Source organism: Argentina anserina, chromosome 4, assembly GCF_933775445.1.
Source record: "Argentina anserina chromosome 4, drPotAnse1.1, whole genome shotgun sequence".
Taxonomy (NCBI): Eukaryota; Viridiplantae; Streptophyta; class Magnoliopsida; order Rosales; family Rosaceae; genus Argentina; species Argentina anserina.
The window spans coordinates 19658571-19673887 of NC_065875.1; the positions used below are offsets into that span (position 1 = coordinate 19658571).

Sequence of the window (15317 nt, forward strand, 5' to 3'; positions counted from 1 at the left end):
CTTGATCCTGTGGACCTCTTCATGTTGTAGATGCTTTGTTTATCTTCTTGCTTCCGCTAATTTCATTTTCAGTAGCTATCGATTTCGTTTTCCCCAATTTCAAAACCCTAGTCTCAATCCAGTCGATTTCATGCCCAATCTTGTGAAATCAAAGTCGCACAGCTTTTAATCGGAGAAGCCCAGTGCCTCTTGTTCTCTTTTCCAATCTGATTTTCGCCGTCTCTCTCATTTTCTGGCAATGCGATGAAAAAACAAAGATTGCAACTGCTGGGTGTTGCCTGCATGATGATTGCAGCGTACGATCCTAAGTTGTTTCTTATTTATGGAATAATTTTTATTTTTGGATGATCTGCATCTCCTTGGCTATCTAAATATATTTATAAGCATATGAAGTATGAGTTTTTTGTATGTAACGAACTGAAATGAATGCCAACTTTTCCAGTAAATATGAGGAGATTCATGTTCCAGAGGTGAAAGAGTTCTGTTACATTACGGACAATACATACTTCAAGGACGAGGTAGGTAATCTCTCTTTTTATTGTTGTTGTAGTTCTTGATGCTCTTTCTGTTGGTTGATTCTATATTTTGCCAGTCCCTGAGCTATATGATGGATGCAGATTTTGCAAATGGAATTTGATGTGTTGGATCACTTGAAGTTTGAAATGGCAGCTCCAACAGCTATGTGCTTTTTGAGGTCATGTCTAGTTTTGTTAACTATCAGTCAAACATGAAGTTTATTTCTGTTAGTATGGATGTTGATTTCTGGTTTGTGACAATTCTGCAGGCGGTTTTGTTCAGTTGCTGAAAGAACAAGCTGTGAGGTATACATTTCTGACTTGGCTGCCTATTCTTGTTTAGTTTTGTACATTAATATTTGGGTCCTTACATGTTTGGGTCAAATTGACTTTCAGTTTCTTTGTGACGGTCAATCTGTCATTTATGAAAGCAGATACTTGATCCTGGGCTGCTGATATATATGATGCATTTTATCTATTTTCCCATTTTGATATCAAAACAATGCTGATGCATCGCCAACATCCAACATACAACTTTTTTTAGGTGCCACCAGTGCTGTTCCAGTGCTTGGCCCACTATATTGCAGAGTTATCTCTTCTAGAATACTGCACGCTTGGCTATGCCCCATCGCTGATTGCTGCTTATGCTACTTTCTTGGCCAAATATATACTCTCTCCTTCACAGAAGCCTTGGGTATGGTAAATTATTTGTCAGATTATATTTTTTGCCAAGACATTTTATTCCCTCGTGCTTGACATGGAATTCGGTTTTTTATCTTTTTTTTTTGTCCAGAATTCTACGTTAAGACATTACACAAACTACCGAGCGTCTGATCTGTGTGATTGTGTTAAAGTGCTGCATCACCTATGTTGTAATGGCAGTGGTTCTAACTTAGCTGCAGTTCGAGAGAAGTACTGTCAACACAAGGTAAGAAGATTCTTTCTTCCTTTCTCTCAGTGAAGTAATAATGATCCAATAGCTGCACGTATGGCTCTTCTGAAATTCATAAGAACTTATATTCATGTCCAAATGGCCTGTTCTAATCCGAGACATTTCTTTCCACCTTAGTACAAGTTCGTGGCCAAGAAGTACTGCCCTCCGTCAATACCTCCAGAGTTCTTCCACCACCCGAGCAACTAGAAGTTCACAGTTCGATGTATGTTGTTTTTTGTTGAGTTGGTGAGGCTCATTCCGGTCACACTCCCTATGCATATTGGATCGCAAGTTACTGTTGTGGGATAATCAGTTAGCTCTGATTCGTATCGTTCTTCAGAGCTCACCAGAAGCTGGCCTTGTACAAAGATAGATTGCGCTTCAATTGTTCTTGTATAGATACTTTGTTCCACACTATAAGAGATACATAGTCAGAAACCTTATATGTGCAGTGCAATCAGAGGTAGTGATCTTCGTGTAGTGTGTGCAATGAGAGGTAGTGGCCTATGTGCAGTGCAATCGGAGGTAGTGGCCTTCGTGTAGTGTATTTGTAGGTAGTGGCCTTTGTGCAGATGTAGATGGAGGTAGTGTCCTTTATGTACATGAGGATGGAGGTAGTTGCCTTTGCGTAGATGTGGATGAAGAAGAAAAATGTATGGTGCAGTGAGTCAAAATAAATAAATAATGAGAGATGAATGGAGACAATCATGCAGCAGCTGAGATGTTTTTGTATTGTGGTGATACAGAAGAGTTGAAAGTCTTATTAGTTGATGTTAGTAGATGGTAAGGCTTGACATGTATTGGCTTTAACTTTAGTTTGATTCAGAATAATTGTATAAATGTTTATTCTTTCATATTGGTAGAGAAAATTGGAAACAATGGAACGACAAATCAGAACTATGACAGACAGAACGAAGACATAGAGCTACCAATATTTAGTTTGTCCACAGTACTCACTGCCACCGATAACTTTTCAGTCAACAAGAAACTTGGAGAAGGTGGCTTTGGGATAAATTCCAAATTACACTTATTAAGTAGTATTGTCTTTATTTTTATTGAGTTTATTTGGTTGTGTAACAATAACATTGAATTTTCTATGAATCGGATAATGACTTTGAATTTGCTATTTTTTTTGTTTTTGTAATATTATATATACAGGTTAATATCTTTAATTATATATTATTTTATTCCGCACTTCCGAAACGTCCCCGCTTCTAAGAAATTTTGAAAAAAAACGCTTCCGCGCTTTCAAACGCTTCGCTTCCACGTCCCCGTTTCCGATTCCATGCAGCCTAGATGACAGGACAATTGGATACTGAGACTACCTTCTTTCAACTTTCGGGAATACAGTAACACTCCCTGTTGCTTCATACCAGTTTCCTTCATAATTGATAGACAAACTGAGACATGGAATCTATCTTTGCTCATGCATCTAATTCCTCAGGCAGCTTCTGATGTAATCAGTGCAACAAGGTTTGGCTATATAATCTTGACAAACAAATTTGGTCCCCCACTACTTCAGGTGTATAGTCAGTCAAATCAGGCTATAGGTTGCTTGTGAGGAAAAGAATAAAATGGTTTCCGCTCATCCAAATTGCTCACATCATGTGCCAACTAAGGTGTGGAAGTGGGTTTGGGCAGTTGACACTCTTCTAAAGATTAAACACTTCTTATGGAGGGCTGTGTCCAACATTTTAGCCACTAATGAGTTGAGATTTTTAAGACATTTGGCATATTCTCCCATCTGTCCTCCTTGTGATAATGAGACAGAGTATGTGGAACATTGCTTGCTCCTATGTCCATTGGTCAAACAGGTTTGGTGTGTCCACCCTCTCTCGTATTGTGTTAATTCACATGCAATAACTCATTAGTTGACACTCTTTCAAAGATTAAACACTTCTTATGGAGGGATGTGTCCAACATTTTAGCCACTAATGAGTTGAGATTTAAAGACATTTGGCAGATTCTCCCATTTGTCCGCTTTGTGATAATGAGACAGAGTTTGTGGAACATTGCTTGCTCCAATGTCCATTGGTCAAACAAGTTTGGTGTGTCCACCCTCTCTCGTATTGTGTTGATTCACAGACAATAACGTCGTTGGACAGGTGGTTTGAGATGATGTTTACTACAAATGAACTGCGACCAATCTTTGATATGGGCTTTGCTACCCAAGTTACTTTTCTTCATTTGGCATATCTGGAAGGCGAGGTGTAATTTGGTGTTCCCAAAAGTGGTTTTTGACACAATCAATGTTGCTTATTTGGTTCATATGTCTGCTCAAGAATTTTTGCAAGTTCCCAAGAACCTAACAAGCCTGTCGTGGGTAAAGAATTTTCCTTCTGATGACTCTTGCAAGATTTGGGTTACTCCTAGGCTTGGAACCATCAAAATTAATACTAATGCGTCATGGGACACAATTTCTTCTGATTGTGGTATCACTGCAATAACTAGGAATGCTGCTGGGGATCTCATTGGTGGTTTTCATGGGAATTGTTATGCTATTTTTGCAATGAATGTTGAGGCCTTGGCAATCGTTTTGGGTCTCATTTTAGCTTCTTCTCGCTCTCTTTCTTCTTTTCAGTTGGAATCGGATTCTCTGGTCCTTATTTCAACTCTTTTGAATCCATTATCTACTATTGATTGGTCTACAGCTCAAACAATTGTGAAGATCCGTAGTTGGGCTAGAGGTTTTCAACAAGTTAACTGGTGTTGGGCCAATAGGAATGCAAATGGGGCAGTTGACTTTGTTGCCTCTCTTGCGCAATGCAGGGTGTGTCCTGTGGATTGGTAGTTTGGTAGTTGTTCCAATCCTCCCTCCTCCCTAAAGCGTGTTTTTCTTTATGATGCTGACTCCCCTCCCCCTTGAAGCTTTGGTAGTTGTTCGGTTTTTCACCCTTTCCCTTGTTTTGGAGATGGTTTGTTTCTTTTAGTTTCATTCTTGTTGTTGTTTTGTTTGTTTTTTGAATGAAAGTTCAATTGCCAAAAAAAAAAGTCTTGCACACAATGCCTTAGAAACATTTAGCACACAACATGGGCCCAAAGCAGTATTCAAGTTACAGCTAAGACCGTGATCAAACAATTTTCCATCATCTCTATCGATATTCAATCCAGAATTAATAAATTTGGGTGAATATGATAACGCAGGCTCAGTAGGCAATGATAGAGTGTTACCACTGGGAGAGTCCTCCATTGTGCTTAAACTACCAGTACCTTGCACTTGAATGGGGCTTACCATCGTAAAAGGAGACCCTAGTTGTGAAGGGGGAAGTGAACCTTGCAACAATGAAAGGACAAGTTGAGTCCGTGACAGAGAATTGATTTGAAGCACCGAAGACTCAATCACTTCAGCTAGATGCCCCACTCCCAATTGCCTAAACTCGTTCAGTTTCTCAGATTGGAACAGAGCTTGTTCCATCGCCATTGACGCCATAGATTTCCGAAGTTCACAAAATCCCTCTTCTATCTTCAAATTACTAGCATCATGAAGATCAGCACATTTTTAAAGTCATTTTATCCTGATTACAATCAATAGCAACGACAATAAGGTCGGGTGATGAGAGCTGTAGAGACCCAAACTTCAGAGAATTCTCAATTGGCTTCTTAAAGATTGCCACGAATCCTTTAGCAACCGTAGCTCCTCCTTGAACTTTGATATGAAGGTATCCATCAATTTCTTGAAAGATTATTCCATCTTACAAAGCTTAGCATATGTGTGACCTTTGCGGGAACCTTGTGGTAGTGTCAGTGGTTTCTCACTCCCCTCGAGCTTGACCATAATCTCTGGTTGTTCCATATCTAAGCTATGGAGCCGCATATCAGTCTGATAATCTTGGGCAATTTCACCGAGCAGCTGCTGAAATTGGGGCTTATGCATCAAGAGAGTATTGCAAATCTGGTACTTATTAGTCTTGCAGTTTACGACCCTTTCGATCACGCATTTGTGTGGCTTCCTCACTCCCCTAGTGGCCGAAATCGACCTGCTAGAGAGCACTTGCTTGATGGGCGATGATGAGTGATTGGGTATTGGGGAATGACGACGTGGGGCGTCTACCGGAGGACACCGCTTGGCAATTGGTTGGGACAGCAGTGTGTGAGTCAGCGGAGGAGTCGCGAATGAACTCTCGGTTCTGGGAGGGTGAATCGGAGGAGTATCCACGTGCGAGATATCATTGTTCGGAGGATGAACTGGTGGTGGAGGTGAGGGTTCATTGCAGGGGCTGTGTGAAATCGGGTAAGGATGAGGTGAGTTGTAATTAGAAATTGATGGAAAAGTGGTGGTCAGTGGCTGTTGAGAAATGGGTTGTGAGTAAGGTGATGGTTGGAGCCAGTGTGCATGAGTGGGAGAAATGCAGGGAAATTGATGAGGCAATAGATGGCCATTGATGAGGGTTGGAGAATAGTTGTATGGCGGTGGTGAGTAAGGGTTTGGTTGAGCATATTAGTGGTGAAGCGATGGTGAGTAAGGGTTCGGTTGAGTGAAATTGGGCGAATTATGAGATGGGTAAGGATGATAGTGGCTATAGTATCCGCCAGAGATACCACCGCCGTAGACATGTTTAGATGTGGGCTATGATACCACTTGTAACGATCTTGATAATTGTTACCATGAAAACTCATTAATGCATAAGCAAAAAGGAAATGAAAGCTCAAGAAAACTAAAGAAAATACTAAAATTCAATATTCATTAATAATCTTGTTACACTGAGGGCTAGCAATCTGATATCAACATCGAAATCTAGAGCTGCGAATTCATTGTGAGAGAACTAATGATAGACTTAAATATGTAACTACTCAATACCTCTCAACATGTCATTCATGTGTTATTATGTTGTATAGTAAAACTATAGTGCATCTGAAAATACAGGTTGCTGGTTTGGGGGTGAATGTACCCAGAAGATTAATTCAACTAGGCTTCTGAAATTTGCATAAACATTGCTAAACAGAAACACAACTAACATGATAATCCAGAGTAGTAATTTTAAAGGCTCCCAATCTCCTCGCTTGAACTGACAAAATAGAACTCGAAGATCAATTTGAAATTTTGAATACATTTTTGTTTGTACAAATAGTAGTGTTTCTCAGGATGAAGATATTTATTCACGTTCTCATGAGTCGTGACAACACTTCACTAGGAAGTTCAAAATGGAGAGGAGCTCATCCTCCCCCACTAATGTTAAATCAGATATTTGAATTTGATCTGGCACCTAACTAAGGACAGTATTGTGTCCTGTTGCTTGAGGAAAACGTTTTGCAGATGGATGAACCTGAATTACCGAAACTGAAAGGTCTTTGTCTTTAATCACTGGTGTATTACCCAAATTTGGAACTTTGGAGAACACTCCAGAGGTAAAAGTGTAAAACCACCTTTGGAATCTGCTGGAGACTCGAATGAGGTTGGTCTTAGCCGCGCAAGGTAGGTGATCCAAGACAGAAGAGGACAAGTATTCCAAGTAGTTAAATGAAGGAAATGGAAACTCGAGCAGGAGAAGAAAAAGTGACTAAATTGCAAGGGGATCAAGTGTCGAGATAGAGGCTCGCCGGGGTAGAGGTGGAAGTTAGTGATTGAGGAGGTGGTATTGAGAGTGGTGAGGCCGTGAGGGGACACTCTCAAATGGTGGCTTGGTGCCTTGGTCTGAGTTTTTGTTTTTTGTTAGAATGAAGACTTTTTCCTCTCTAGAGACTTTTTCATCACTAATTCAGCTACTAATTAAACAATGCCATGCTGAAATTGCTATAGCTCATCTCTATTAATATAAAGTGAGGAGCTCAAGAATTTGCCAAATTAAGAACAACGAATTTATCACAATTACGTTAAACAGAAAAAAATACTAAAAAAAATAAATTGTGAATGATACGTGAGATTGTGGGAAGAATATATGAAGTTATGGAAGAACATATTGAGTGAATATTATGTGGTTCTTTCTACACGCATTGTACAAGTCAAGATGCAAGTTAATTATTCATAAATTGTGGCCCTAAAGCAATTTCGAATATGATTTTTCTTGTCGGATTTCTTATGCGACTTTACTTTAGTTGATCTAATGAAATCATTTTCAGTTTTATACAATCTTATGACCAAACGAAGTCGGTTCCACGCAACTTAATAGAAAGACCTAAAGAGCAATTAAGTTTAGGTCGCACCGAAAATGTGACACATGATGAGTAGCATATATTGTAATAATGATAAATCTATAAAGAAGTAAAGTCATAATATAATGGTTACACATTATGAAGTTACATATAAGAATTGTCACATAAAGACCACTAAGGAAAGTATGAGGAAGGAGACGATCGAGTCGACATGGAAAAATGAAAATAATACCTACAATGCTACTGTGGCCTAAAGTAAAGCAAACCAACCCCCCCCCCCCCCCCCAATAACTAAAACGTGAAAAAGCTTTTTGTACAGCATTCACGGCAAAAAACAAAGCCTAGCCAAGGAGGGAAATACTCTTTCTTCAAGCCCCTTCCACACATCAAACAAAAACAAAAATTGCTAAAATACTATTCCAATTTCATCTCCATATTTCTAATCATATTTCGGTCGTGAAACACGTCCGGCGTGGCCTAGACTCCTAATAGGTCGGTGTGACAACCATAGGGAGACACCGTATTCAACCTGCAATGATCATATCATATGAAAGATAACGCGTTAGTTCGCTATAATATTAGGTGATCACATATTCATCATTTCTATCCAAAGTTAGGTTCATCACAGTAGAATTGTTTGTTCAAACTGGTGTTAGAATTAAGGGTAAATTCAATAAATAGTACCTCAACTATTCATCATTCTAACTTTTAGTACCTCATATTTGAAAACTATCGCATTGATATCTCAAATTTTTATTTCATGTTAATTTTAGTTCATTCCGTCAATTAATACCGTTGATAGCTTTATTTCCTATCAATTTTTAAGAACATTTTCGTAATTTTATTTTCCATTGATTTCACTTAGTTTATAGTCAACATTTTATACCATTCAAATTAACCAATTGTTATATTAGCATTTTATTTTGCTTTTGAAATATTTAAATGTCTATGATAGAGTTTTTGAACATATTATTATAACAATATGGTTGTTGGTTGATGAACATATACTATATGAAATATATACTGGTTTATTTTGTAATTGCGAACTTTAGTTTGTTTGTAATAGTTGTGATAAATGAAAAATGTTTATTAATTTTATAATAAAATGATACGAATTCATTTACTTGATTTAAAAAAATAAAAATAAAAATTGGAGGAAAATGAAAGATGAAATCGAAAAATAATAAAGTGATGAAAATACATTTAAAATTGGTGGGAGATAAAACTACAAACGTTGTTAATTAATAGAAGAAACTAAAATTAAACTGAAATAGAAACTTGAGATACGATAGTTTTAAAACGTGAGATACTAAAAGTTAGAATGACGTATCGTTTGTTATCTTCCTGAAATTAAAGTAGTACAGGACGTTTAGGAAAAAACAATGAATTCGTGTGTGGTCGGGTTTTACCTCTCTTTACGCTTCTCCAAGAATCTCTCAAGTGATTTTCTACGAGCAATTGGCAGATCTGAAACATAATAATAAGCACACAATTTAGGATAAAACCGAAATGCTTCCCAAGAACTAATTTCTTAATTATTCACAGTTGTTTTAAGCTTCAAAGCATAGTCATCTAATATAATGCAATTGCTGAGAAAAATTGCCGAACCTACCTTCGTTGAGAGGATCCTCAACATTCACCAGCTTTGGTTGTTTTGGCTCCTGAGGACGGTAAGCAGCTCTAGCAGCTTTAATTTTCTCTTCCATGGCAAGCTTCATTATGCTCTCAAACTAAGCAAAGGAAACACTATTTTGTGATTGAAATTTGTAACTATTAACGTATGAGAACCCGTGAAAGTAAAACATTATTTTTCTTAATTAGATTGGTTAACCGATCTAATTAAGAAAAATAATGTAATTTACCAACCTTGTCCGGAGTAACGTCGAAAACAGAGACGCTGCCGCCGTAGAAAATGGTCATAGGCTTTCCTTTTGGTAATTCAGGGGCTTTGTCCGGAGTCGCAGCCACGGATTTCCTGGTTGCAATCATGGATTTCAGAACCTCGGAACTGAGAAGATTCGGAGTCATTTCTCGGGCCTGGATTCCTCGGAAGCTTCTCCCGCGTTCGAGGAACTTCTGGAAGGGAGATTTGGGCAAGGCCGTGGTGAAGGTGTCACCGCCAGTACTCCGCTGGTTGGGGTGGTGGTGATCCATGACCATCGTCGTCCCAACTCCCAAAAAATCGAGCTCGACAGTTGGGGAGGCCGGCCTTTGCATGTTTGGTTCGGTTACTTGGGTTAATTTGTTGTTTCTGGTTTGAAACTTTGAGCTGTGAGATGAAGTTTTTGGAAAATGATGGAAGCTCAGATGGATGGAGAGCTCTCTTAAATAATGGCGAGGATGGAATAAACTGTTGTGTGGGTCTAGAATTACAAGTGGTGCGAGGAACGAGCTTGAATTAAAAGGTGCACGGGATTCATGAAAATGAGAGAGAGAGAGACAGACTGTGTTTGTCTGAGTCTTTTTAGGGCTTTATGTGCACACGTCTTCCACGAGGAAGAAACATATTTAATATTTTACAGAAACAGTAGAATCGGTCCATCCATGTACAATTGTACATAAACATAGTTTCTGACCTCCTTCACCTCAAAAAAAAAAATGTACATAACATAGTTCTTGTGTTTTTTCTAATGTACATAACATGGAAAAAACAATATCATGAATAAGTTACTAATCGTGTTGGATAGACCACTGACGTTTTCAATTTGGTGTACGACTGTCTCATAGTCTCAAGGCCTCGCTTTTCCATTTGGAGCATGTTTGGGCAATTCAAATGCCAAATTCTTCTTCTTTTCCATTTGTCTGAATATATTTGGGGTTTGAAAGTTTGAACTTAAAAATTGCGTACTATAGTCTGCAGCAAGATTGATACAGTATTATGCAAGAGAGTTTCCAGTGCACCGTGTTAAATACACAATACACCGTGAAGGATTAAAACTAATAATCTTAATATAGATGCACAATAATAGTTAAAACATATAGTCAATTGCATTGTCGAGTTGCACGCCATGCAATAAGTTTTGCGTATCATGATCCTAACTCTTACATTGTAAGGTAATATAGACTCAATGGAAGCATATAAAGGGCAAACAGAGACCTGGGAACTTGGAAGTCCAAACTCCAAAATTATGTAAACTTACCTGACGTGTTAAACTTGATGTACTAGTATCCCATTGCCTTATCTAACCCCCATTAATTTTCAAAGCCTTTAGCGCTTTTGAATCTATCACGTTTATGGTCGGAGACTTTGGGAGCAAGAAAATAATCGACTCAGAGTGAGACCGTTACATCCAAAGTTTAATGACAGGTTGATACAAAGTAGATGCATCAAATTAAGGTTTTCCGGGAAAGTTTAATCTTGAGTAGTATAAAGTTTAGTTAACAATAAATTATGAGCCGTTTGGAAAATTGGAAGGTCCAAAATTAGGTAACCCGCCTCTTGATTTAGTGCAATAGCTAGAACCACTTCTTGGTCCTTCTCATCACGTGGTCATTGTGATGATAATTAATATTTAGTAGGATGATCATGTGATCATATGCTCTTAGGAACTTAGGATGGACGTCTCACGCCTTCTCCTGCAGCCTAAGCTTTACCTAATGTCATTTACTATTTCAGCTCTCCAACTCCTTCGACGAAATTCTCATCTTGAAAATCGATTATTCTAATGAAGAACAAGGCAACCAGAAGAATGATCAAGATGTATAAGTATATCAAAATCATTAAAGTTTTAAAATGCATCTAGCGTCTACTGCAAATACTTAATCTTCTTTAAGTCTTGAACTATATATATTTTTCTTAAGGCATTCGACCTACAAAGTAACATAAGAAAAATAGGTCGTAAAGATGTGTTTCTCCAATTTTTATTTTTTTCGACGAAATGACGTAATAAGATACATAATTTTACTCCAATTGGGCTTATGACATTCATAAAAATTGTCGTGTAGTTTTAAATCGACCCCCAAAACAATAGTGAGTATATCATTTGTAGTGAGCAATTTCCAAACTAAAATCATAGATGGTAGTGTTTGTATCATTACTGTTAATGATGTAAATACATATCATTTCTTAATTTAGTCATCATGCAGGTCTTCACAATGACATTGTTGTTAATAATTAATCCTAAACCGTTGATATAGATTAAGAACCGATCGAAGGGATGTAGTTGAGCAGAATCACGACGATATCACCATTGCTGTCCTTATATCAACGTGAAAAATGAAAGTAAGTTTAAAGGTAAAGTTAAAAACAAGGGGAAGTGGATGCTGGGAAAGTGGGGAGTAAGGAACACGATATTTCTCATCTCCAATACTACAAACCCCTGTCACGTCTACCCAAATATAAACACGAGAACAATGTGACTGAAACCCGGCGAGAGTTACTGTAGCCATGTTTTGAGAAACAAAAACCCTATTTGTCATTTCACATTTTCACCTTTGAGTTATCGACACGGCAAAAGAAGTCGTGGCCGTCGGCGGCGGCTTCTTGATGTAAGCTTGATTCACTCATTTGATGTATTGATGTGTTTAGAAGCTACTCTGGCAATTGACTAACCATTTCAACGGTCCGGTGGATTTAAATTCCGACAAAACGGAAAAGCAAGCAAACACACGACTGAAGGGGACGGTACGTGCTACGTAGTTGGTGAGAGTTGTTGATGGATCTAATCGGTGAAATGTGTGAAGAATTGCCAACTTGATTTGATCAATTGCTTCGTTGCTTTTATTATCAATCCTATCAAAATCAGGCTCTTTAGGGCAAGGATTTCGTGAACACTGAGTAAACGTGTTTCATAATGAGAGTAAATTTTCAACTACTCTTCATAGCAAAGAAATCAATTTAACTAGCTACTTCAAGTAAGTAAACCACTCACCACAAGATGTCGATATTCTAAGTATGCAACAAGGCATTATCCGGGAGATGAAGCGTAATAAAATTAATATGAATAACCGAAATCCGTTTTGTCATATTTTTAGATGATTTGCATCTAACTTCAAGCAAAACTCAATTCATGTCCACGTTATATCTCGTGTGTAATTTGGGTCTATCAAGTATCAACGAACTTTATACCAAACTCAACTCGTGTCCATGTTATATTTAGTATTTTCATTTGTATTTTCACTCATTTGTAATTTAAACTTATCATCGTATATATAATAATAATATATTGATGATGCGAATTCAATACAATCACTTTGTTCGAAGGCTTCCTTGTTCGAATACACTCATATGCTAGCTAATAAACAGAATAAAGTTGCTTAAAAAATTGACAAAATGAGTACAGGGGGTAAAATGACATAAACCAAATGGAAAAGAATGGGAGATATGTTTTTCTTCAGTGTACTCAACACAGATCATCATCATGGTACACGATTCTATTGAAAAATGAAAATACGATAAGCTTAAAATAATTTAGGAGCGAGGTGGTTGGAACATGGACATTTGGAATTGACGTTGCTTTGTGGCTTTCGTAGGAGTCACAGATGTGCGAGAGGCATTAGTCATTGATGAAATTATCAGCCAAAGAGGTGGAGGAGATCAAAACGAAATGGGCAACAGACGGCAAGAAACTGGCCACCAAATAATGAGTCAGTAGTCACAGTACCCAGAGCCTAGTAAAAAAAATATTAATTACTATTTGTGGTTTTAATTAACCTAACAATCGGCGTAGCTCCAACTTTTGAATGGTTTGTCAAAACTGTAGCTCATGTGGGACTGATTTCACTTGAGACCATCAAAATAAAATACAGACTCATGAGATAAGCCTGCAATGACTGCAGTGAGTGACTTGGGCTTGTGTATTGGGGTCTTCAACTTGCCCATTTTATGATAGAATGCAAATGGTGGATTTTTGGAAGGGGATTATATATTCTGGTGAATGCAGGTTTGGTCACTGCAGGAAAACGCAGAGCTCCACCCTAAACTCCCTAAGGTACCCTGATTCAAAACTACAAAGCTCTAAACCAGCAATTTAGTTATTGCAACCTAAAGCACATGTGCTGGGAAGTTAACAGTGTAGATAGTATCAAAGGCATAATAGACAAAGTGATTTTAAATTGCCCTCCTGCTCATATTGTGAAGAACCTCCTCGGTTTCACTAGTACTAGTATTACAGTGTTGTTAGGGCTATACGCTGTTATATGGCTAGTTAGTTAGCATAAGTAAAAAAAAAAGTAAAAATATTAGGTTAGCATTCACTTATCTAATCAAAGTAGAAGAAAGTGATGTTAAACATGGCTCAGTCCCACAGTGAGAAAAAACAAGAGTGATAGAACGATGATCTATGAAAAAACAAAGTGAAATTTGGCATGTCATACCAAGACTACTCTAATTCCAGGAGTGATCAATTTTCTCTACCAGATACTGTGTCACACGTTCTGCAAAGTCTTTCTCAGATTATTTACTCTGCATTTCTCAAGCACATTAGTCAAAAGGTGCTTTCTTAACAGTACCACCCGAACATCTGCAATTACTATGGTGAAAAATATTTTCAATGCGGTTGTCCTAGGGTAAGAAATGGTGGAATGGTAAACCAGACATGCAGTTTCTAGATGAAGATCTTTTCAAGCACATGAGCAGTCCCTCACTCTCAAGTTTCAACCAAGAGAATATACAACAGCGAACAGACAATTCATTAAACACATCACGCTCAACATGAAAAGATGAGAATTAATCAAAGAGCAGTAACAACAGACGACGAAACACATTAGGCAGGCAGAATCAATCAAACCAGCAACCAAATAACACCGGCAATATTCTTCATAAAAGCACTACATTCTCTGTCATAACTTATCAACATAGATACCATATCTCACACAGCACACCAAAAGCTATCATTTTTCAGGCTTCTGCATAGCTCAATAACTATTTAGGGTTATCCTCCTTATGAATTAAGGGACTTCAGATAACTAATCTGGTGAAAATACAGCTACGGCTAAGATCCAGGTATCATCCTTCATGGAACCCTATTTACCAATTACTGTAACAGTTTAACTACCAAAATCCAGGATAGCAGAGTTACACCAAATGACGCATGTATGATTGAACAATCTAGTAAACATGGAACAGAGAACATACAAAATACAATGGAAGCATATCATAACTAAATCATTGAGAAAAATCATTTGTTGAGCATATGCTTGGTGAACAGCTATCCTGCAATCTCTCAAAATGACAGTGTATAGCAAATAAGAGGAATAAAAAATCACATAAGCCTAAACTGACCAGATTAAGCCTTCTATATTATGATTCAGAAAGACCAAAAATCAAGAATGCAACTAGAGATCTAGAGTATCATGCAATTGTACATGACATCAAGCAGATAAGTATTTATATTATTGAAGCTTCAATGCAAACCTGTGAGGAAATTTCAAGTTTAAAGCTCTCTGCTACTAACTAGACCGGAACTGAATGAAAACACTGCAGTGCCAGTAAGCTTCATATGACCAGCCCAACTATTCCTAGTTGATATAGGACTCAATCCCATACAACAGATATTACCATGGAATAAGCATTTTAAGCAATCATTAAGACCTTTGCACTTCTGTTTCCTGATTTTAAAACGACTGCCATTAGATTGAGTTGTTCCATTAAACTCAACACACTAGATCATCAGAACAGGACCAAAGAGTGATAATTACATCTATCAAGATAAGTCGACAAAGGTCAAGGAATATTGCAGATACTAAAACAAACAGGTTCATATAAAGCAAGCAATAAAAGACTGAATAGGCAATGGAGCAAAAACATAGAAAAATTTCACCTCATCTCACTTTTGGTC

The 15317-nt window shown here is 37.7% G+C and overlaps 2 protein-coding genes across 2 annotated transcripts; one reads left to right on the plus strand and one right to left on the minus strand.

The window, feature by feature from the left end:
* Positions 1-422: 422 nt before the first annotated feature.
* LOC126792345 (cyclin-A1-3-like) lies at positions 423-1854 on the plus strand. Its single transcript, XM_050518793.1, has 6 exons — positions 423-518; positions 618-694; positions 785-821; positions 1060-1209; positions 1309-1443; positions 1585-1854. Exons 1-6 carry the CDS (start codon positions 423-425, stop codon positions 1654-1656), a joined length of 567 nt encoding a protein of 188 aa, XP_050374750.1. The 3' UTR covers positions 1657-1854.
* A 5963-nt stretch (positions 1855-7817) lies between these two features.
* Positions 7818-9867, minus strand: LOC126789869 (protein TIFY 9). The gene is made up of 4 exons (XM_050515937.1): positions 9406-9867; positions 9152-9269; positions 8949-9006; positions 7818-8068 (listed from the first exon to the last, which is right to left on the minus strand). Exons 1-4 carry the CDS (start codon positions 9754-9756, stop codon positions 8017-8019), a joined length of 579 nt encoding a protein of 192 aa, XP_050371894.1. The 5' UTR covers positions 9757-9867; the 3' UTR covers positions 7818-8016.
* Positions 9868-15317: the final 5450 nt, after the last annotated feature.

What these genes read in the sequence shown, in the direction of transcription:
- LOC126792345 (XM_050518793.1), top strand. Translation starts at nt 423, where the DNA reads ATGAATGCCAACTTTTCCAGTAAATATGAGGAGATTCATGTTCCAGAG. An exon ending in ATACATACTTCAAGGACGAG is followed by an intron (nt 519 to 617) that starts GTAGGTAATCTC and finishes TGATGGATGCAG; the next exon opens with ATTTTGCAAATGGAATTTGA. An exon ending in CTGAAAGAACAAGCTGTGAG is followed by an intron (nt 822 to 1,059) that starts GTATACATTTCT and finishes AACTTTTTTTAG; the next exon opens with GTGCCACCAGTGCTGTTCCA.
- LOC126789869 (XM_050515937.1), bottom strand. Translation starts at nt 9,756, where the DNA reads ATGCAAAGGCCGGCCTCCCCAACTGTCGAGCTCGATTTTTTGGGAGTT. An exon ending in TCGACGTTACTCCGGACAAG is followed by an intron (nt 9,270 to 9,405) that starts GTTGGTAAATTA and finishes TCCTTTGCTTAG; the next exon opens with TTTGAGAGCATAATGAAGCT. An exon ending in TGAGGATCCTCTCAACGAAG is followed by an intron (nt 9,007 to 9,151) that starts GTAGGTTCGGCA and finishes ATTATGTTTCAG; the next exon opens with ATCTGCCAATTGCTCGTAGA.